At 36.4% G+C, this 22,364-nt stretch overlaps 1 protein-coding gene across 1 annotated transcript in view; it reads left to right on the top strand.

Moving 5' to 3' along the window:
- The window catches only part of LOC145776720 (uncharacterized), a 51,644-nt gene extending 29,541 nt beyond the window's left edge, over nucleotides 1-22,103 (top strand). The window contains exons 12-33 of the mRNA XM_082587948.1: nucleotides 4,121-4,177; nucleotides 4,536-4,589; nucleotides 4,910-4,960; nucleotides 5,045-5,068; nucleotides 5,941-6,012; nucleotides 6,710-6,742; nucleotides 7,123-7,191; nucleotides 9,232-9,312; nucleotides 9,633-9,668; nucleotides 10,162-10,224; nucleotides 10,459-10,512; nucleotides 10,876-10,983; nucleotides 11,290-11,334; nucleotides 13,420-13,488; nucleotides 13,858-13,920; nucleotides 15,239-15,265; nucleotides 15,597-15,650; nucleotides 15,916-15,942; nucleotides 16,539-16,565; nucleotides 16,796-16,828; nucleotides 20,376-20,480; nucleotides 21,151-22,103. Coding sequence (XP_082444074.1) covers nucleotides 4,121-4,177; nucleotides 4,536-4,589; nucleotides 4,910-4,960; nucleotides 5,045-5,068; nucleotides 5,941-6,012; nucleotides 6,710-6,742; nucleotides 7,123-7,191; nucleotides 9,232-9,312; nucleotides 9,633-9,668; nucleotides 10,162-10,224; nucleotides 10,459-10,512; nucleotides 10,876-10,983; nucleotides 11,290-11,334; nucleotides 13,420-13,488; nucleotides 13,858-13,920; nucleotides 15,239-15,265; nucleotides 15,597-15,650; nucleotides 15,916-15,942; nucleotides 16,539-16,565; nucleotides 16,796-16,828; nucleotides 20,376-20,480; nucleotides 21,151-21,303 — 1,305 coding nt within the window. The 3' untranslated portion in view covers nucleotides 21,304-22,103. The remainder of the gene's footprint in view (nucleotides 1-4,120; nucleotides 4,178-4,535; nucleotides 4,590-4,909; nucleotides 4,961-5,044; nucleotides 5,069-5,940; nucleotides 6,013-6,709; nucleotides 6,743-7,122; nucleotides 7,192-9,231; nucleotides 9,313-9,632; nucleotides 9,669-10,161; nucleotides 10,225-10,458; nucleotides 10,513-10,875; nucleotides 10,984-11,289; nucleotides 11,335-13,419; nucleotides 13,489-13,857; nucleotides 13,921-15,238; nucleotides 15,266-15,596; nucleotides 15,651-15,915; nucleotides 15,943-16,538; nucleotides 16,566-16,795; nucleotides 16,829-20,375; nucleotides 20,481-21,150) is intronic.
- The last annotated feature ends 261 nt before the right edge of the window (nucleotides 22,104-22,364 follow it).

Below are 22,364 nucleotides of genomic sequence, written 5' to 3'. Positions count from 1 at the left end.
TTTTGTTTTTACCTCAGTATGACTTGCATCATTGGTATAAAATTTTAATTTTTGAAGTACGAATAATACGACCATCGTTCTGCCGTTGAGCGCTTGAGTTTATGGAACTTTTTGTAACTGTCCTTTAGCTACTTATTATTTCAGCTATTTTTATGAATGACTTTCTATTTTTGACTGCGTGAATGTCATATTATTGAGATTATGTTTTCCGTCAGAAAAATAAGAAAACAAAGCCACTGTTGGCGTTTCCGCTGGGAATTCATCAAATATCTTGCACGCGAAAGTATTTTCTTCTAGAGTTTTTTGGTCACAACGCAAGGTCGTTTGCGTCGAATAACGTCGTATCAATGCAGCTGGAAATCTGCGTTCATCAGACATGATTATGATCTACAGTAAATTATCTGTCACTTATTCCTCTGATAGATGCTTCCGACGTAACCGCCAATCTGTGACGTAGATCTCTTTATCGATGATGTCATAAGCTTATTATGTGACAGTGATCGCCATATCGCCAACCAACTCATACTGGTTTGTTTTTGAACTTTGATGCATTATGCCCATTGAAATGGAAGTCTGGTTTGATCTTGTGCCTATTAGCTCGGGCTAAAATGATTTGCTGCAATGATGCTCTTTTTAATATTGAAATAGAGAAATTGAAACAAATGTTTTATAATAATGGTTATCCAAAATTGTACTTTGAGAAAATATTGAATCGTTTTATCTCTGACAATTCCAACCAAAAAGAAAAGGCTGAAAATGAGTTAAATGTGAAGCATTGCTTGTCCATTCCGTTTGTGGGAAAAGAATCCAAAACGTTTGCTCGTAAAATCGGACAGTTTATGAAAAATAAATTTGATGTGGACGTTTTTCCTGTTTATAAAACATTTAAAATTAGTTCGTATTTTCAACTAAAGTCCCAGACGCCTTCGTCTCTCTGCTCAAATGTCGTATATTGTTTTACATGTCCGTGTGATTCGGCATTGACGTACATCGGTATGTCCACCAGACATTTGACCACGAGAGTACGGGAGCATCTGAACTTTAGAGACTTAAAGAAAAGTGCCATCAAGGACCATATCATGGATTGTTCTTTTTGCACAGATCAAAAATTCTCTGCTGACTCATTTAAAATTTTATGCAAAGGCAAATCCCAATTTGACACAAAAATTCAGGAAGCGTTGTTAATCAAACGCTACAATCCAAATCTAAACAAACAATTATTTGCCAGTGGCGCCTCCATTCTCCTTAATATTTATTAGCCTAGTTGTATCACGTACTCCATGGTGCAAATTCGTTTGTAACTTAATCATGCAGTTGCCTTTTCTTAATGTAATTTTTCGTCTGTCTGTATGTTTTCCACTCCAGTGCTTTCAATCGTGCGTGTTTCTCGATGCTTTTAGTTAGTTACGGTAGTCACTGTCAAGAAGTGAAATTTATTGTAGTTTATAATTATTTACAGATTCCTGATGAGGACTTAAGTTAAGTCGAAAACGTTTGATATGTTGAACTATTTGTAAATATGTAATATACTGTTGTAATGCTCAACCCTGTGTTATTGTTGTGTCTTGCCTGTCTTTGGTATAAAAAAGCAAACTCTCTCCCGAAACTATATTGTTATTTGTCGCCTTACAAAGTCCAATGCGCACAACTATCCCCACAAATGGAAAGAAACGCGCACTGATATAATTGAATTTGAGCTTTTTCTTTGTTTTGTGTAATATTAACGTTTGAAAATGTTGCTTTCATAGAAGTTACGTTGGTCGACTCTCAGAAGATTGCATTGGAAATGTTTTGCTTTTGTTGTGATTGCAACGTTAAACTTAAGCTTCACTTAGTTTAAGATATCAGTTGAGGATCACTCACCATTCCCCTATTACTTCACCATGTAAACAGAGAATGGCGTGACTTGCAAGTTTTATTGCGTTATTACGTTGCCTTTATATCTGGCAACGTCACTCCGATACACGAATGCATTTTGGAGGTTAATCAGTTGTTTGCGTTAAACAAGTGTGGCATGCTCATTGCAATGTGGGCGAAATGCAAAACCCCAAGATGACGAGTTTTAACTCATCTGACCTCATCAACTCTTGTTGATGGTGCAGGGTGTCTTGAGACTGCTTGTCGCCTGGTCCACTCACAGATAGAGTTACGTCGTTTTGATGTTCCACAAACGTTTGCAATACTCTCCAACACACTTTCTGAATGAATAAATGATGGTGTTGCCAAACATAAACGTCTGATTAAAATCCATGAAGAAGCTGGAGTCTTTCGGACTCCGAATAACAGCTTGACCCTTTCGAATGCAGCGCTTGATTATGACGTCATACGCTTTTTGTTGCTCCCATCGTGCATAAAGACATTGGTAGCCCCATGCAGCTGTTTGAATGCATCATTTATTATTCAAGCTCGACAGTTTTGACAAAAAAAAAAAAAATTGTTATCACTCAGATCGTTTCCTTTTGTAAAGCATGATATATGTTGTATCTTCAATCTATTTCATAGACGTATAAGTTTCTAGCAACACCTGGGTGTTGAAATAAACACCAAAGAAATGTTTTTGGAAATGTTGCAGTTGGCGTGTAGTGTGCTTGGCACTTGCCAATCTAATCCCAGCGATTTACTCGTCTGGACTTTAACCCTCCCGACCTCACCACAATGTTATGGCTGCATGTTTATGTTTTCGTCATGCAATCTAGGAAGCAGCTCCACTGGTATTATATACTGATAGTGAAAACCTTTCCAAAGAAGAGCTTGACAATTTACTTCAAGGAGATTCCGGGTCGAAGGTAGCCTAGTCTGCAGCATGATCTTTCGGGATACTTTGCAGCATCCAATCTATCTCCTTCACCTGTAGCCGTAGTAGCTTCCATTAATCATGTTCTTTCTTACCACAATCTCTGACAGCAAAATGTGTCATTTTTAGTTTTTTACATTGATTCAACGTCTGCGTGTAAAAATGACGAATTTGGCTGTTTGGGATGTGAACGATGTGTTTCTTGTGTTGGTGATGACCCTTTTAACGTTTTTATTTTGTATAATTATGCAAAATCAACATCACAGTAGCAATGTTTGACCAGCTTGTTTTCTAAACAGCCACGGCTTTACATATTTCAATTGTAAGTGATAAAATTAATGTAAAAACTTATCAATGTCAAAACAATCTACCTCAATCAAATACACCTTTCCACTCAGTTAATTAATTCTTACTGATCCGGCTTGCATGTTCCTTAATTGCTATTAACAGCCTTTAGAAAACGTTGTAATCCGTGAAAAAGCCTGATAAATGCAGCAACTTGGCACTCGTCCAGTTGTATTGTAGTAGTACTTCTAATGTAGTGTGATGGTCATGCTGAACTAACACTTAAAACCTAATTTGATAATCAATTTCAAATAACACGCAGTAGAATTTTCTTAGTATGGCCATTTGCCACAAGCTTTGTGTGGCCATTTTTGTACGGTATAGAGTTTTGCTTCGTGTAAGTCTCAGTTTACCAGAGTCAGTCTTCAGATATCACAATGACGTGTTTTGTCAGTGAATTTCACAACCTAGAGGTTGACTTCCATGAGTAAATTTGTTATTTAAAAAAAATGTCTTCATTACTTCTTTGTCATTGCCATGATTAGGACTTAAAAAATGTATTGCTGTACTGGCTAAACCAGGTACCAGCAACGCAAAGAACTAAGAAAATGTGGCAAAACCTCGTCACGTTTAAAACGTTTAAAAGCAGCTGCTTATTTGCAAAATCCAAATTGTCTTAAATTCTTGCATGGAAAGCTATTGAAATATTCCGTCAATATGTGACTGGCACTGCTAATATCTCATACGCAAGAATAATTATGAATTCGTTGTATTCTTTTTTCACGTGATGAGTCTAACTTCAGCAATCTTGGTGTAGTTATACCAGCTTCGGTAAACCTGACCAAACTTTGTTGTCCCAGGATATCTACTATTCTACTATTTTAGGGATTTAGCCTTTAGTGTATTTGCAAAAGCACAGCCATAAATCTGTATATTCGGCTTATCTTTGCATTTCTTCGTTGTCTCATAAGTTTTTGTGCTAGTACAAAACTGCAAAATGCAACAGGAAGTGTTCTAACTACAGAATTTGCATGTTTTTAGGTCGCAATTCCGAGAATTTTGGTACAAGATCATCTCGCAAAAGAGAAGGCAGATTGGGTAAGAGCATATCATTTCAATTCAATCATACCAACCACCTTTTAAAAGCGGTACTTAGTCTTATTCCTGCTTGGCACTCAGCAATGGAATGGATTTGGGTAATAATACACTCAGTCGCACCTCTATGCGGCTACACTGACATTGTCTGCTTTGTAAGGCAGTAAGGAGCAACCCACAACTGCGATGGATACAGTACTACATAAAAACACACATTATGTTATTCTTATTATTGCAAGATGTCTTCTCCAAAAATACTTCAAAAACAAATATTCAAATTACAAGCTGCGTTTATTGCAGCAGATGAGTTCATTAAATTAACCAAAGAAGTTAATACTGCTCTTCTTTTTTGTTCTTCCAGGAGAGCAAACTGATTCCTGGACCACCTGGTCCTCCAGGACCTCCAGGAGAAGGAGTATGTGAATGCACTATCTTCAAATTAAAGTGTATCAAAAAATCAGCTAAATTAAAAAAAAACTATTGTAACTTTGCACTAAACAAAACTAAACATAACAAAACCTTTCTGTTATTGAGAACCTAACCCAAGCAAATTGTCTGCTTGAAGCGGTTGACTGCGTGATTGACAAGTCATCCTTTCTTTGCATTAAAGTGTTTAAGTATATCTTGTAGAGTAGACGGTAAGTAACTTAAAGAGCATGACTGTTTATCAAATTATGTTGCATCTCAAACTCATTGATTTGTTTATTTGCACAAGAGTAACGTTTTATATTTTAGATTCAAGGCCCAGCTGGACCCAGAGGATTTCCGGGCCAACCTGGACCAATGGTAAGAAATATTATGCAATTGAAAAGTAGCTGTATATTTTGTGACAATAATATTTTGTACTAAGTATTTTTTGTTTTGTTTTAGGGCCGAGTTTCCCAAGGGTCAAAGGTAAATTATTTTTGTTTCATATTCTTGCTTTACATATTATCTTAACTAAGGTTTTGATTTAGATATACAGTAGGCCTAGTAGAAAGTTGCTTGTTTTTTCAGTCTGCTGTCGTTGCTGACCTATAAAAGAAACTTTGTTGACCATGGTTATGTCATTCAACTGTTCTTATCTACTTTAATTTTCAGGAAAGGTTGTTTTTGTGATTTCAATAAATTATTGTTCCAGTGTCGAAGTATATAATTTTTTGTGCCAATGACAGGCAAGACACAGCAATACAACAGGGTTGAGCATTACAACACTATATTTTACATATTTACAAATAGTTTTTACATTCGAACGTTTTCGGCTTAACTCAAGCCCTCATAAGAAATCTGAAAATATTTATAAAATGCGATAAATTTCAACTTCTTATTCCCAATTCAACTCAAGATAACTCGCTAGCTGACTATAAGTATCAAGAAATACGCAGCGATTAACAGCAACAGTGTGGAAAACAGACAGATAGACAGAACACAAACATTAGGAAAAAAGTAACTACGTAACTACAAAAGTCAGTTAGCTAGTTACCTTCAAGAAGTTGAAATTTATTGCATTTTATAAATATTTTCAGATACCTGAAAAGGGCTTAAGTTAAGCCGAAAACGTTCGATTTTTAAAACTATTTGTAAATATGTAAAATATATTGTTATAATGCTTAATCCTGTTGTATTGCTGTGTTTTGCTTGTCTTTGGTACAAGAAAGAAAACTCTGTCAGGAAACTATATAGGCTACTTTTTTGTTTATGACTTTTGCTAGTTAGGATATTTTCTTGTGTATAAAGTTTTGGTGTTGAAATACGTAAGCATTTTCCAAACAAACAACTATTTCTAGGGTGAGAAGGGAGGTCCTGGGCTCCCCGGACTACCAGGGATCAGAGGCCCTCCTGGCGTTGCAGGGTCAAAGGTCAGACTTGTGATGTATTTGTAATTAATCTAGTATCAAACGTTTTTAACAGAAGCTAGATTCTCTGCATCGATATTAAAACACTTTTTCAAGCTTTCTTATGGATTTGTTTGTCAAAAATTGTGAACAATAATGTGGCTATTTCAATAAGCGGAAGCTATTATAGCGAAATCAATTCTGAATAAATTACACCAACAGGTTAAATTGTTGCGCAAATGCCAGCATTTGATGAATGCAAAATAACAGTATAACCTGCCTATAAAGTAGTCCTAATAATGCTGTTCTAATAGCTAACTAGCTTATTTTTCCGAGCTGTCAGCACTTAGATGAGGTCCCACTACATCGATAATAATTGAGTTTTGCTCACTACAAAAATGAGCCTCGGCGTTAGCTAGAGAGAATGAATATCAAGTCGGCTGCATAGCCGAGTGGTGAAAACACTGGAACGGCAATCGAAAGGGCGCCGGTTCGACACCGCTCAAGAGCATGCGGCTGTGTCTGTGGCAGGACACTCAAAGGCATGCCTGAAGGTGGACACGAAGATTGGCTTCCTTGCCTTCCCGTCCACTTAATCTAAATCTTCAACCACCGGGTGTAAGCCTGGATACGACAAACAAATGAATATCAAAATACATGCCCATATTAGGCTTCCACCGCCGAAAGAATGTTATAAATAATAAGGTTAATTGTGTTTCAGGGCGAAGCTGGAAGGACGTTCTATAGCCCCGCGGTAGGTTTTATTTTAAGGTTAATTGAATTTACGTATGCTTTGGTTTCAATTGCTTTTTAGAATATAATTTCTCTTGCATGACGTTATCGAGCACTGATGAATTCGTAAACAATTTCAATTGGCATCAGTCAAAGATGACTTTCACATATAAGCTGTTTGTTGCGGGTGGCCAGTTACAGCAACGCTCTTCCTACAAGTTTCCAAATATTAGCACATTAAATTTTTGATTAATTCTTGAGCATAGTTTCGTTTCTTGCCTTTTGTGATGTCACGATCGTCACAGAGGGTGCTGGAAAAAAACAAGAGATTTTGCGTAAATTCTACGTTTCTGTTATGTCGTCTTCAGTAGCTTGCAGTTTTGACCCAATGCATTCAAACAGAATCGAGATAGATCTCTATTTCTACCTTCCGGAAGAAATTTGGCCGGCCTTGGCTCTACATTCAGTTCGGTATTGAAAAAAAATGATTTTGATGTGTGAGCCAACGGATGATTCCCAAGCGAAAAATTACGCAAATTGATGTCAGTTTGACTTAAATTTACGTAATTTTTTGGGTGGTTTGGTTGGTTGTCGTGTGAATTCCGCTTCCAATGGTGTTTCATTTTGCCGTCCCATCTAACACGCGATGTGTTTTTAAAAAGGTCAAGATTTGTTGGTTTGAGTCGTGTTGTCCTCTTTAATCCAAATTAGCGCGAATTCGCGTTAAGTCGTTTGTTTGTATCAGCATTTTGATCACTCGGGGCTGGCAGTGTTTATTAATCATTGATATGAGTGTGACAAAAAGTTTTCTCTTAGAAATTGCTGAGTGATTGTTTACTTTGAAGGAACAATTTTTCCATGCCTGATATTAGATCAAAACGTTTTCGTCTGTCATTTTTCAGCTTTCACGGCTATCGCTTTGCTACTTCTTTCTATTGCTACATCACGTCGTTCTATCGTTGATTCAACGTAATTACGACGTAATTTCCAGTCCTGCTTAGATTTCTGCTTAAGTTTTCCTGCTTTTAACTATGTTTTATAGCATTAACAAAACGTTTGCATTTTCTAACCTATTTTTAATGTGTCATTTATGAAAATACCAACTAATTGCAATAACACGCAGCATGGCTTTTGTTATCGCTTGCCATCTACAGTAGAAGGGGGTTTCTCAAACTCCTCCAGGCCGCCGTTCATAAACGTTCCAAGCAAATTCGATCGTTTCATGCAGCTGATCATTTTCAAAATGTTTAATTGGCTTTATGACGGAGGAAAAGGTTCTGACAATCAGTGAGATGTCAGTTTGTCTGAAGAGAGACACTGAGAAGTCTACGTAAAATGTCTTGCTCAACAACAAAGCAGTAGCCTTACCAGCCAGATCGGACTGGATATCGATCACTGGAGTTGATTCAGAGTCACTTTCATCGCCGCTTTGCGATAGTCAAAGTTGGTAGTTTAAATTTCTTATTTATACGAAACTGTTCTTTGAAAACAACTATTCTTGAAACTTGTTGTTCCACTGTACCTGCAATAAACTAAACAACCGTTGCTTATTTTTCAAGTTTATTTCTATAGAAATAACATTTATTTTTTTGCTGTAGAATACTTCTGCTTAGTTAATAAGGTTGCCCCAGCTCGCAGACAGCCTTGCTTCTATGAACGGTTGCATTAAACAACTTGCAACTTGTCTGGACATCCAATCAGAAATCGTGAAAACTGTGTGTTTGAAAAAAATTAGAAACTGGGAGAACGTGTTGTCTGTTAAAAATTATACTAGTTTTGCTTTCTGGTATATCTGCAACTATGTAATTCATCAATTATGACATAAGATTTGTGTTATTTAGATTGAATTCGAAAAAAGTTGTTAACGTTTAGTATTTTCGGCTTTTGTCCGATGGCTTCCTTTATAACTCCAGTCTCGTTGCTGTAATAAGATATTAAAGTTTGTGTAGTGCATGGATTTGCTTTGTGATAAGTTTTTCTCAAACTAGCTATTTTTTACGTCTCAATATATTGCTGACATGTTGAACGACGAAGGCTGAACGCTGAAACGCTTTTCTACTAATACGCTCAAGTGCTTCTTAAATATAGTAATGCTTTCTTACAGCTTTGGCTTTGCTATCTAGCTAGCTTAGTGCTGACTACATGTGCTTAACGCTTCTGCCTTAACATACGTTGTGTGCTTTTGCTTATAGGACATTATTGTTCAGCCACAAGACCATGTTAGAGAGGTGCGTGCCGTTCAAGCTTTCTTTTAATTGGCTTTTATCTCTTTTCTCTTCTTGCAGCTGCTGCAATTGTGTTTTTGTATTCGCGTTGTTTTGATTCTAGATTAGTAGCGTGGTTATGTGCAAAGTGATGCCTTGTATGAAGTTCGTACTCTTTAAATTCAATGTTTTTTGCGTCTGTTATGGTGTTGTTGTATGTTTATTGACAGTTGAGTCAAATGTTCATTGTGAATAGCGATAAGGGATTTTATAAAATACTAATTTATATTTTTTTGATACTATGTAGAGTTCCTTATCCAGAACTGCTCTTCCTGGACCCCCAGGTCTTCCTGGACCACCTGGAGTACCGGGAATAGATGGTAAAAAGGTAGGAATGAGCAAGGGACGATTGAAAAACTTTTATTATTGTCTTTAAAAGGTTTCGATCAAATTCAGTAGTGATCAATATTACGCGTTTGGTCTTTCAAAACACTTTTGCAAAAACTTTCAGTTTGGGTGGCTTGTGCTTGTTACCTTTCTGTTTGACACGATATTTGCCACAAATTATTGTAATGTACCTTCTGGCCACAGAAAACGTATATTATTTTCATATTTTAACCTAGCTACATAAGTCCAGTTTTATAGCGTTATGGCATTAACGTGCTTCAGTTTGCTGCGTTACCATAAACAAATTTATTTTCACTTTAGGGTGAAACTGGAGCGACTGGAAAATCTGGTCAGAAAGTAAGTTGGTTATAAATTGACAATTCACAGCTAGCCTGCACTGGACTGTGTAAATGAGATTCTTGATGTTGAGTGTTGGTTTGAAAACCAAAGTGTAGATTTGAGCCGCTATTTTTATTACTGTTTTTAGCTTGTAGTTTTTGTTTCACTAATCAGAAGGCATGCTATAGTTTTATGTTCGATTTTTTTTTATTTAAATGTAATTAAAATACATCAGACTTCGATTCATATCTTTTTTTTTAGTGTAATAGCAACTAACAGTATCATAAATGTGTGACGTACGCCATCGCATAAAAATACTTGGCATCATTATAGAAATAATCTCATGATACCAACGCATTTTCAAAAATGCCTTCAATTTTAGATGCATTGTATGTAGTCAAATTAGATGAACCGCAGTTCGTCTTACTCTTGATAATGTGTATCGTACTATACTGAAGACTGGTTTACCGTGAACCAGAATTGTGCTTTCAACTTACCATTTTTCTTTTAGGGCGAGCAAGGCAAAATTGGTTTCCAAGGACTTGATGGCATGGTTGGAGCACCTGGACCAAAGGTGGGCTATTAAAAATTTCCTTCCTGAAAATGTAGTCACAGTAATGTCACAATGAAATGAATAAAAAGGCATTCAACTGTCTATACGACTGTGTTAAAGTATCAACACATTCCAACTCAATGTTTCGTACATGCATTTCTTACCTGCTCAAGTGCTCATTTAATTAATTTGTATCTTTAGTTTGTTCAAAATATAAACTAACAGTTTTGCAGTAAATGGATTTGTTTTTCACAGGGTGAACCCGGGCTTCAAGGAAGTAAAGGCGAGCGAGGATTCATTGGACCAGCAGTATGTTGCGTTTCTATTTTCAACTTTGCTGCTTCATTATTTTGTTACAGTTGCAACAAGACAAAGTTGTGGAGCTACTCATCCCAAAATTATATTAAAAATATTGTTTTTGTTAAACTCGTGTTAGGACTTTTTGGCAGGTTTAAGTAGAAATTTCTAATCAGTAAGTCTGCACTAATTGCAGTAGAAAGGATTAAAAGACTAATAGACTAAAACAATAGCTTGTTGCGCATCTAACTAAGGAATGAGAGGTTTCATCTTTTATACATTACTTTACTCGGACAGTTCATCTATTGTGACTTACACCTTGGATGTATGGTCATCATTTTGTAAATCCTAAGTTATTAAATGTTTTCTTCGCAGGGTGCCTTAGGGAAGGCTGGTCAGAAAGGAGAACCAGGTTCAGCAGGAAAACCAGGTTATCCTGGGAATAATGGATCACCCGGAACCCCTGGTGTAAATGGAAGCTCTGTAAGTACCACACTCCTGACGTCAGTTCTTAGTGACGCATATTGCGAGAATTTGCCTTATCGAATAGCCTAAACAGGCCCTTAAGAATACTACAATAGTATTCCATACCATGTAGAGATGATCCGGTATGGGACTAAAGATGTCTTAATCAAATATGCCTAATATACTAGCCTACCACAAAACTTGCAATGAAAGCAATTAAAAATTTAAAACATATTTTAGTTTGTTGTATTTAATTTTAAAGCTGCATTTCAGTAGCAATTTTTCCACTCATATCTTCGAATAAATTTCTTAACCATTTAACAGAAATGTGGTTGCTCCAATCCAACGTCATCGAAAGGGGCTGGTTATGTGCGTAAATATCAAAGTGTTGGTCATTGCACATTTGTGTTGTTCATCTTGTAGATCCCAAATGGCTTTCAGCATTTGGAGTTTGATGTCATCTTTGATAACAAACTGCTGGCGTTGCATGTGTTTGATAATAATTTTTAGTCAATTAATTTGCTTACTGACTTTCGTTGTCAATGTAATTGACTCATATACATAATTCTAATGCAAAGCAATGCGGTTCAGGAGTGAACTTGGTTTTTACAAAATAATCAACTTGCGTTTAAAGACATTTACCGTAGAGACGTTCAAAAAACCTTCTTGGTTTTGTTACCCAACGTAGCCTACATTTAGTAAGCTACAGTAGAAATCTTAATGCCATGCTGGTTTGACCCTGAAACTAGATCAGCTACTTATAGTTGATTGAATAACTTTCACATTAGTAGTGTTGACTGTTAAGTGGCAGTTGTGAGAGTGGAAACTTTGCGTAGTATTAAATACACAATATTATTCACAACTCACCAGCTTTCATCAAATAGATGAGATCACGGCTCACGATCATCTCTGATAGAAGCGTAAAGACTAAACTTCATTTCGCCAATAGCCCACCTGTTCTATATTACCAAATCATTTGGTTGATCGGTTGGTTGGATGTTTAAGATGACTCGCCTGAGAGCCAACCAATGTCATGATGAAATGATTCATTTTTATTTTTGCTTAAATTTATCCCGAAATTGGTTCAGTTAGCTTCTCAGGAAATAGGCCTACATTTTTACATCCATGTTTTCCTGGTGACGTAAATAACTTCAGTTTTTCTGATTTTGATAGATTTCTTAGTTGTTTGGACTTCTTGAAAGATTGAATCTTGTCTTGTGTAAAACGTTTCTCAGACAATTTTGAAGTATGAGAAACTCAATGCCCCTCTGATTAAAGCTGTGTAGCTAGTTTTTTTATGATTTGATTTTATTTATTAAGTGCTAGTGAAAAAACACTACTGAGAAACACGCAAGGAGAGTGTTGGCAAAGATGATTTTATGGCGCCAAACTAATGCTACAACTATTTAATATGTTGTTGAAGGGTTTCATAAAATCAAATAATAAAAAACTAGCTACAGAAACTAGCAGTTCATGGCGCCACTTATTTCAATGTGGTTCAGGTTTTTACAATGAGGTTATATAAATTACTCTCCTGAGAGCCCAGAGCCCAGATAATATTTCCGCGGGCCGCCCTTTGGGCACTGCCGATCTACTACGAAAGTTGAAAACTGACCAATCATTATCAACTGACGTTGGTGATGATATAAATCGATTTCAGTGTGCAAACCATTTAAAAAGTAGAACTAACCGTTTGAACAACTAGTCGTAGCAGGTAGATTGTGATTGTGTGAATGTTGTATCATCGTTTTTCTTGAGACGCTATCCCAGCTAGCAAAACTCGTTTTTTTTCACAAAGACAAGTATTGCTAGCTAAGTTAATGTTACCACGCGGTAACTGTACGAGAGCATCTAGTTTCTAACATCGTTTGTAAAGTTCCCTTTACACTGCTTCAAAAAAATGTTGCTGTGTTTAAAAAATATGTGATTCGCAATCACTTGTGAAAGTAATATATTCTACTAGTTAAGCTTTCATTTGTTATCTCTGATTGTTTGCCTAAGTATAGTTTGATCCTTTTTTCTTTGAGGATGCTCTCGTGCCGTCACTCCCTTGTTAAGTTGTTTTAAATTGCCGTCTATCTTTCGCTTAATTGCTGCAAAAGCGATTTCAGCGAATCAACGCTTTGCTTTAATCATGCACCACAAGCACTTGCAAGAAAGAGCTTTGTGGATGTTTCAGCTGCTTCATGTCACTTTTCCTCATCGGACTGCTGGATTACCAGTAGTTTTCTGCGTCATCCATTGCTGCGTCAAGTTAATATGTGTGGCATGCCGTGTAAAGTCATTTTTTGCAGCTGATAACAGTTTGCAATTCTGTATTAAAATAGGTATACAAGACGTGTAATATGCAACTAAAAAATAAAATGTACGTCATGTTTATGAAAATTTAAGATTTGTGTAAAAGGCAATTTCTCTACCACTCAGACCTTTATTTTTATGCCATGTTTTCAATAGGTTGCTGGACCACCTGGTGCTCCTGGGCCAGCAGGACCGATGGGACCTCGGGGACTCACAGGATCTGATGTTAGTTTAAAACGAAACCATTTTGAAACGATCGCTCGTGGACAAATGACGTAGCCTATAGCTTTACATTTGTTACCATCCGTCGGCAAATTGTAAAAAAGTTGTAACTTTTCAGAAAAACTGGTCTTTAGCGAGTAGATTGAATCGTAGACGTTTCTTACAAACATAATAGTTTTGGTAAGAAGAACTGATAAAGTTGGAGCAGTCGAAATTAATTTAAACTGAAGCATAATAATATAGTAGGTTTGTATGCTGACAACGTGTATAACTACTGCTGTGACTAACTTGTGTTAATTCCATATAAAAAACGTTTTTGTTTATCCCTGGTTTGGCAACAACAAATTTTTTAATCGATTCTATCTCATCCAGGGTGTGCCGGGAGAGAGAGGAGAAAAGGGAGATCGTGGCGATCCGGGTGTCATGGGATTGCCGGTTTGTTACATCGTGATTACGTACTTTTCCCTCATCCAGAAAATCATTATTTTACATTGATACACCGTTTGAATATTCAATGTAAAATCGACTGATTTTCCGGCGAGGAATTGCTTGCTAGTTTTATTGATCTGAGGCACAGAGCACAAACAATTCCATATTTTATTATATTTTCTGATGTTATTTTCATAAACTTTTGACCTTTATGATTAGTTGCACAAAACGACTGAGCAGTTAATTTGTCAACACTTGTAATTGCTTCATGTTGGTTGGTTGTATGACGTCATCATGTTCTTTGTTTATCCTTCTACACTTCAACACAGCTTCATAAATGCCCTGTTGTCAATACCATTCACTAATATCATCCACCATTTTCACCAGACGTTGAAACTATGTAAAATGACAGCTTTTGCTGGTTGGAGAACACTCGTAACGATAAATTTCACGTCGTAGTGAAAGCAGATAAAATTCACTTTCGAAATTGTTAAAATACGTTTTGTCCAAATTCTTTAACATGATGTCAATCTTAACCTCCGACTGGTTACCTCAACATAGGGGTCACCAGGCTTAGACGGAAGTGCAGGTAGCCCCGGGTTACATGGGATACCTGGGGAGAAGGTAGAATCTGGTTTAATTTCGGTGATTTTTTGGACTGTTTCTAGGTGAAAATATTTCATGTGTGAATCTCTTAAGACAATCTTCATTTAAGACTTGCTGCATAAGTTAGCAGATAGATTGATAACCAATGAAGTTTCAATATGCTTCAAAAATTTTTGCTTTGGATACTACTGTATACTATAAGCTCGTGGTTTATCATTAGGCGTTTTACGTCAAAATGAGTTATGCCGCGGGTTACAGTTACGTGTGCGACAGTGCAATACCTGTTGCTTGATCTACCTGCAAATGGGTATTTAGTTTAACCTACTGCCTATGGTGTGTTTGGCTGCCTTTGAAATTTCAAATTGAACTAATAAGAAATGATGAGATCTAAAATAAGTAATACTGGCTGCCCTTCGATTGTGTTACCGAATAAGAAGTGGTGATGATTTATTCAATGTAATCATCTAGATGTCTGGGTGGTTTGAACTTTATGATTGTGCATGAAAATGTTTTGGAAATTATTACTTATGGTTTGGTGGCGTTGTCGTTTCGCTCTAATTGTCTTCAAGATAAGTATCCAATATCCATTCTGGTTTTAAAAGGTAATTGAAACCTCATGTAAAGCATTTTCTCTTCGTGGTGTTTTGAGCAAAAGAATTTTTCACTCTTAGTAGATCTTCTCCGGTAATCGTGTTTATTATTTTATTTGCTGTTTCAGGGTGCAAAAGGTGACATTGGACCAATGGTAAGTATTTGTAGTTTAATTCTTCTACTCTACATGTCAAAAAAGCTAATAGGCTACTCCATGTGTAATTGTGTATGATACAGTTAGAAAATGGAAAGATCTTTGAACATCTCCTTGTAATTAAAACATTTTGTTACGGTTTTTGAAATGTAACAAATTACGAAGTAAACAATAACAAGTTAAAACCAGAGCTCCTTTGACAAACTTAACATTGGAATTGTTTGATCAAGAAGTTTACGAAATAGAGATGGAAACGTTTTAAAGGCCGGTGCATCTTTGGGTAAGAAACTTTGCTAAATTCTTTTGTTGACTTTTTTTTATCTCTCTTCAGGGATTATCCGGTCAGGCTGGTGAAAGGGGATACACAGGAGAACGAGGTCTTCCTGTAAGTGTTTTATACTAACGGTTTTGTAATTTTCAGTATGCTTTATCTGTATGCAATGTTAGTAAAAGTAATTACTTTATGACAACTTAGGATGTTTTGTTGAAATAGTGAAGTGTTGCTGGAAACGTATTGTTCAGCTTTAATGAGAAAAAGAAATTGAAACAATGTATTTCAACATGCTTGAAAATTGCCACTTTTATTGTTTTAACTGGTGATTGCCTCTTGGTTGTTGTTAAAAATACCGAAACCATTGCGTGTTTTACAGGGTATAGTGGGGAAAACCGGAGCACAGGTAATTTTGATTTTTGTTGTCTTTCTATCTGATAATTGTTGGCTAAGTTCGTGTTCACGGAGCAGTCGCTCTGTGATTCTGACACGTCCGCCATTGGTCTAACCCTATAACGGATTGTAGCTTGCTTTGGTTACTCTCAGAAAGAAGAATTGTAGCATACCAATCATTGTAGACCTACTGTACTTGAAACTTAATTTAACATCGAGAAAAAGCGAGAGCCTATACACAGGAAGCATTGCAGCAGTTGTGGGTTGCGGCAAGATAGCAAAATACGAACACGGTTTAAAAATTCCAAGCCGTAAGTGGTGGCAAGTTAACAAGTTGTGACAAATTTTAAGTTAAGAGCTTGCTTATGTGTATCTTCAATAAAACCTTTCGGATGAAAGTAGCAAGGCAATTCTTAGTTTTATTCAATCATGCATTTACATATTATTAGAAATAAAGATTCTCATGATAGTGAAAACAAAGCATATTACTAGTTATAAGAAAACTGTGAATTGAAAAACACCTGCGGCCGGTTAGACGCATTTGATTGGCAACACTGTCTTCTTGAAATTGATAAAATAAGACACTGATGATTTTTAATTTTACTTCAGGGATCGCCGGGACTCACAGGTGTTAAGGTAAGACATTATGAATAAGGAAATTGCTTCATATGGTCAAACAACATTTTAGAATATTTTTACAGTGTGATTTATTGCAACAGGCTACTACTATCAGGCTAAATTTTACACTAAATACTTCAGTTTCGTGTGCAGTTGTTTGCAAAAAGGTTAATTTCAAGGCGATATGTTACATTTTTTGCCATTTAAAACTCCTTGAAATTATTTCTTACAATCCTCATTAATTTTAGGGTCCTCCTGGGGAGAAAGGAGCACCTGGAAAGGTGAGTCTGCACTACCCGTAACATGCAGCCGACATTGTATATGTATCATTTTGCTTTGCTCGAACCAGACAAAGATTACTTGACAAGAATTTTTTATAATGAATTTTTTAATCTATTTGGTATAGTATCAATATTGTACATGCCGTGACTCTGCACTCTGTATGTGTTTAGGTTTATAAACAGGTGAACGTCTTTAAACGACTGCACTCTGTATGTGTTTAGGTTTATAAACAGGTGAACGTCTTTAAACGTTGAAAAAAATGTTTAAACTATAGCCTACGTTTTTAAAAGTACTCAGTTGAATATTTTATATGTTATGTGAAAGAAAAGTATTTACTCGAAGACGTTCATTATTGCAACAGTTCGTTAATGTTTTAATAGTATGCAAGACGTCTCATCCTTTTGTCATCATACTGCATTTTTTCAAGTTATCACATTTGGAGTGTGTAGCATGCTTGTTTATGTATTAAACTTGTCCCTAAGCAATTTGATTTTTGTGTTAAATTGACGTTGCTGTACTTTAAATCATTGCAACACACTGGTGGAATTTTTAGAATAGATCTAAAGTAGGCTAGGTGCGTGTTCACTGGCTTGTGTCACTTTCTATGATCTTGTCAATTTTCAACCAAAATTTATCATATTTTAACGAAAAAAGAGTTGCACCAAGCTGTGCAGAGAAAATCAGGTTTCCATCTAAATTCTGTGAGACTCAAATCAGTTGAACGCAAATGAAAGAATGTTATTGTTTCAAAGTTAAAAACTAAAAAGATGTTTTCCATTCATTGCATCATGCTAGTTTAAAATGCCTGTTTTGAAGTCGTTTAACTAACGTTTTGCCATTTTATTTGTGAGTTTTTGCATCAATGCAGCGTTTTTATACGTTACATTTACGTGAAAGATGCTCAACTCGGTTGACTTGGTAAAGTCTCATCCAAGTTTTTATTCATTTTCATTTATTAACAAATTGCTTGATGTGGCATCATTTAGCCTGGAAAAAGGGGGAAAAGGGGAAGAAGAGGCCACAAGGGCGCGCCAGGTGAAATGGGAGCCCCCGGTCTTGACGCCCCATGTCCACTGGTAAGTCAGACGAGATACAACCAAAAATATGCATTGAAGTATTAAGTATCATCATACATGATACTAAGATAGCTGATGTTGCAAAATTCCGTATTGAAGTTTATCAAACAAAGTCAGCAAAATCAGTTAATTGCAGCAAATAAAGATGACACCTGGACAAAAACATAAACAAGTAGAATAGGTCAAACTAAAACGAAAGCACTTTATCGGCAGTTGTAAGTTGTTTGCCGCTTATTGATGCAGACGATGTGGTGCCCTTCTTCTTAAAAACGTCATACTTTTTGTAGTGATTTCTTGTGATAAAATTTTGAATCTACTTAAACACGATTGTAAACAATGAAATCTTAAACAATCGCAAAGACTATTCATAACACGGTAGCCTACCACCACAGCGGACAGAGGGTCCAGGAGGTACTTTTTGGTCCGGGATAATTTTAGGGGCCCGTAATCTTTCCAAGAAACCCGAAAACTTGAAAAAACCATCTATTATACTTTGGATATTTTGCGTTTTTCCGAGAAGTATCTTAGTTTGAGGCGAGAAAATCTGATTTTTACCGGGCCAAAATTATCCTCTCAACGGCCCTGTTCTATCATGAAATACAAGATTACAGTTGGGTTAACTTTAAAGCCGTCTGTTGTTACTTATGAGTCAGTTCTTCGTAGACCTTGATCAACTTCCATGCTTACAAGGTCAAATCAGTTTCGATTTTCATTTGAAAAACATATAACCTCTGGAACTAGTAAAAACTTTCAACAACCTTTCAAAGCAAATAGGTGTTGGCAACTGCCTCCAAATAACTTGACAGATTTTCAAGACATTACTAACGTTAAATTTTAAAAGGATGTGATGACATCTTGTAAAAATTCACTAACAGTAGCCTACCCACTCTGCAGTAGGATACTGTACAGTACAACAGGATATCTAAACAAGGCATCTCTGCTATGCTATTTTGTTTGGTCTCAATTATCGTTTGTGTGAAATGCGTTGGAACTTAAATGCTCCCACTCACAAATACTTCAAAGACCAACAGTAATTTATTTTTTTGAAACGACCGATCGATTTCTTTTCAATCTGTGGGTTAGGAAGAATGCTAACAACAAGCAACAGATTTGAGAACAGATTTTTTGTTTGCATACCCATGGCCACCTAAAGATACGGCCTAATTTGTCACATTTTGCGGAAATTTCCAGGTTTTTCTAACTTTGGGAGAACGTTTAAATAAACTTTTCTAAAAATTAGACTTTTACGCTTTCTTTATTCTTTTCCCCCAGATGACACAATAGGTTTTAACATCCTCACATGTTGAAAAACAAAGAAAATTTGATTTCGAAGATTTTAGTCAGACTGTTAATTTTCAATAACAGTCTGATTTTGCGTTTTTCAACTTACTTTTTCTCATTTGCTACTGCTTCCCCAAGGCAACAAAAAAGTTTTATGTCATTAGGAAACCGCAAAAAGTAAAAACATCTCAGAAAATGTCAGTCAAGCACTAGCAGTAGCTGTAATCAAAATCTGCAAAATATGACGAATCAGGCCGCATCTCCAGGTGGCCCTGGCATACCTTGCTTCAAACATCTTGCCACTGAAATTGAGGCACAATGTGAGAAAGTTGTCATCTGTGGTTCTCATGCGTGCGACTGATCAAGAATGCGCAGTTGGGTGATGCGCCTTTGTGGGCATGGAACTAAATCATTGAAAGCCTTCATTGTTTCATTTTGTTGATGTGAGTTGCATGAAATTTGTTGTCACTGTCACATGGATGGAGAATTTGCAATGGTGTTTCAAAACATCGACAAGACGAACGGTCTTTCAAAGCTCTCGTGATTTGCAAATCATGAAAAACCTGCAATGAATTTTTCTTAAATCGGTTTTGATTCAAATAATTTTCTGCCTCAGTCTGTGGTCATTTTGCTGACGTTTGCAAAGCAAAATTTTAATTTTTGTAAAACAAAACGTACGTTAATATACGTAGAAAGCACTTCCGGCTCTCCTAGCTATTTCGAGAGACTACACGGTCACTGTTGCATGGAGGCTAATGTACATTTCCTTTTCATTACAATTGAATGTAAAAAATAGTATAAAAATGGATAAGATGGCGTATGGAGACACATAACACTCCAAACAAGCAAAACAATCTTGCTGCCTTCCAAAAATTTTACCAAAGGGTTGTTAATGATTTGCAAATCACTGCAAGAATGTTTTGGGAGATTGCTTGATGTTGTCTGAAACGGTGTGGTGGAGGATGGTCATCTTGTTTGGAACCCAAACGAGAATCAAATGACGAGTACATCTTCTCCTGTGATGTTTCATTTTGTTTCTTGATGACATGAATTTCATTTCATTTGTTGTTGGTGTTGTTGTTGCCAACATTTTGGAACAACGCCAATTTCACTTTTCCTTCTTGGCCGCATGATGAAGACACACCAATGACATTGTTTTTACTCTCTTGTTGTGTCTCTGCCTGTCCAGACTGGAAGACGAGGAAAAAGAGGGAGGAAGGGAACCCGTGGAGAACCTGGAGCTCCCGGATTAGACGGACGTGACGCAATATCACATCCTGATTGTGACAAAATTGTACGAACAGTTTAAGAACTTTACATTAGTAAACTAAGTTGCTTATCGTGAAGACAGTGGCTTGTTTCTGATGTGATACATCTTTCCTCCTCTCTTCATTTCCTCAGAGGAGCTCGTGCTGTTGCTCGTCCTACATTTATTGACCGTACACAATCGACGCGTACTCAGGGTTTCTATTTTGGTCTACTTGTGTTGTGTTCCGTTGCTTTGTTTGGGATGTGTGTGTAATGTGAGTTCGGTGCTTTTTATGCCATAGATAGCACTAAAAACTCACACTGAAATGTTCAGTAGAAGAGGAATCAAGCGTATTCAATTATTCATCTAAACTAGGCTTTCTGCACACATATGAAATATGGAAAATAAATTATAAACTCTTTGGCAGCAACATTATACATTTTTTACAATATAGACTACTGTGAACTCAGCTAAAAGTCATCACGGTGGTACAATTTTTTTTAATTTTTCAAAGAGAATGAACCCTCAAATGCAGAAACCAAATTCATCGTTCTGCAAACGTTTAGAATAGTCAGCTATTCGTATTTAGTTGCATAATTTAATTGAGTTTTATCACGAGTTTATTTTATGCATTTTGCGTCTAGTTCTTTGCTCGGGTTGACTAAAAATGCTAACTATTTCTTCTTAATATTTAAAGTTCTTTTATTATTTTCAGGGTGATGATGGCCTCCCTATAGCTGGATGTTGGCAGAAGGTGACTAGACGTTCCCATAGTAGGGGGAAAAGGGGTGGCGGGTCTCGTGGTAAAAAAGGTAGTAAGAGGAGTGCCAAGCGAAAGAAGCGAAACGAAATGAAACGAAAAGAGTAAACTAAAGACAGAATTTAGGAAGGAGATTTGGTTTACAGTGCTTCGGGGTTGATTTGTTTCCGGTCCTCTCCGTAGGATTCGTCGATATTGAGATTATTGTAGTTCCGGTTTGTCTTTTGGTTTGAAAAATTGGAAACATTTTTCATTGCTTTTTGAAAAGCATCGGGAAAATGTTTTTAATTTTTCGAATGCAAATTGCATTTAGTAGTTGAGTTTTGTGTTTGTACTTTTGTTGGAAAAGACATTTTGTGATGAAAAGTCACCACATTAGCTTCTTGGGAACTTTGATTTATTTTTTTTTACGTTTTTAGAAGGGCAGTTACGTGCTTTCTTTTTCATTCTTTGTCGGACTATTTTTACAGTTCAAGTTGATTTCTTGGCTATATTTATTTGCGGGGCTTGTTTTTTACAATTTATTATGTAAATATCGATGTATATTTCTTTTTATTTGATGGCGGATATTTTTCAACGTCATTGGAAGCCAAACAAAAAGTCTCAAGTGGTGTTTAAAAAATGTAAGCAAGTAGTGCATAAATTTGCAAGAGTCTCCGTGAAGTATTGCTTTGCGGGCGTTGCCTGTGCTACTGTACACCCAACTTATAAAACTTCTTAACAAATAGCCACGAACTCATGACTGGTTTGGTAAACTACTTGACTTCACAGTCATTTGCATAAAGATGCCAAAGAGTTTCAAAAATTGTCTTTCGGAATGCTTGTGACAGTCCCGTGTGTTATGATGTGAATGTATTTGCAAATAAAATCTTAAAATATGGACAACGCTTTGTTAAAATAAATCTCCCAGGCAGGCGCGGATCTAGGAGTTTTTTTGGGGGGGGGGCCAGAAAATTTGAAAATGAATTAAAAAGTAATAAAGATAAAACAGATATGAACAATCAGTGGCGTAGCCAGGAATTTGGGGGGTTTTGACGGCGTGTTCGCCAAAGGCGACACCCAGCGGCGGGGGGTGTGGGGGGCCTCCCCCAGAAAATTTTGAAAAATTACTTTGAATTTGGTGCATTCTGAGAGCATTTTCAACAAAAATATGGGTATAAATATTCCTG

Source organism: Aplidium turbinatum, chromosome 9 (assembly GCF_918807975.1).
Source record: "Aplidium turbinatum chromosome 9, kaAplTurb1.1, whole genome shotgun sequence".
Lineage (NCBI taxonomy): Eukaryota > Metazoa > Chordata > Ascidiacea > Aplousobranchia > Polyclinidae > Aplidium > Aplidium turbinatum.
The sequence above is the reverse complement of the archived record's forward strand: the minus strand, read 5'-3'. Positions and strand labels throughout refer to the sequence as shown.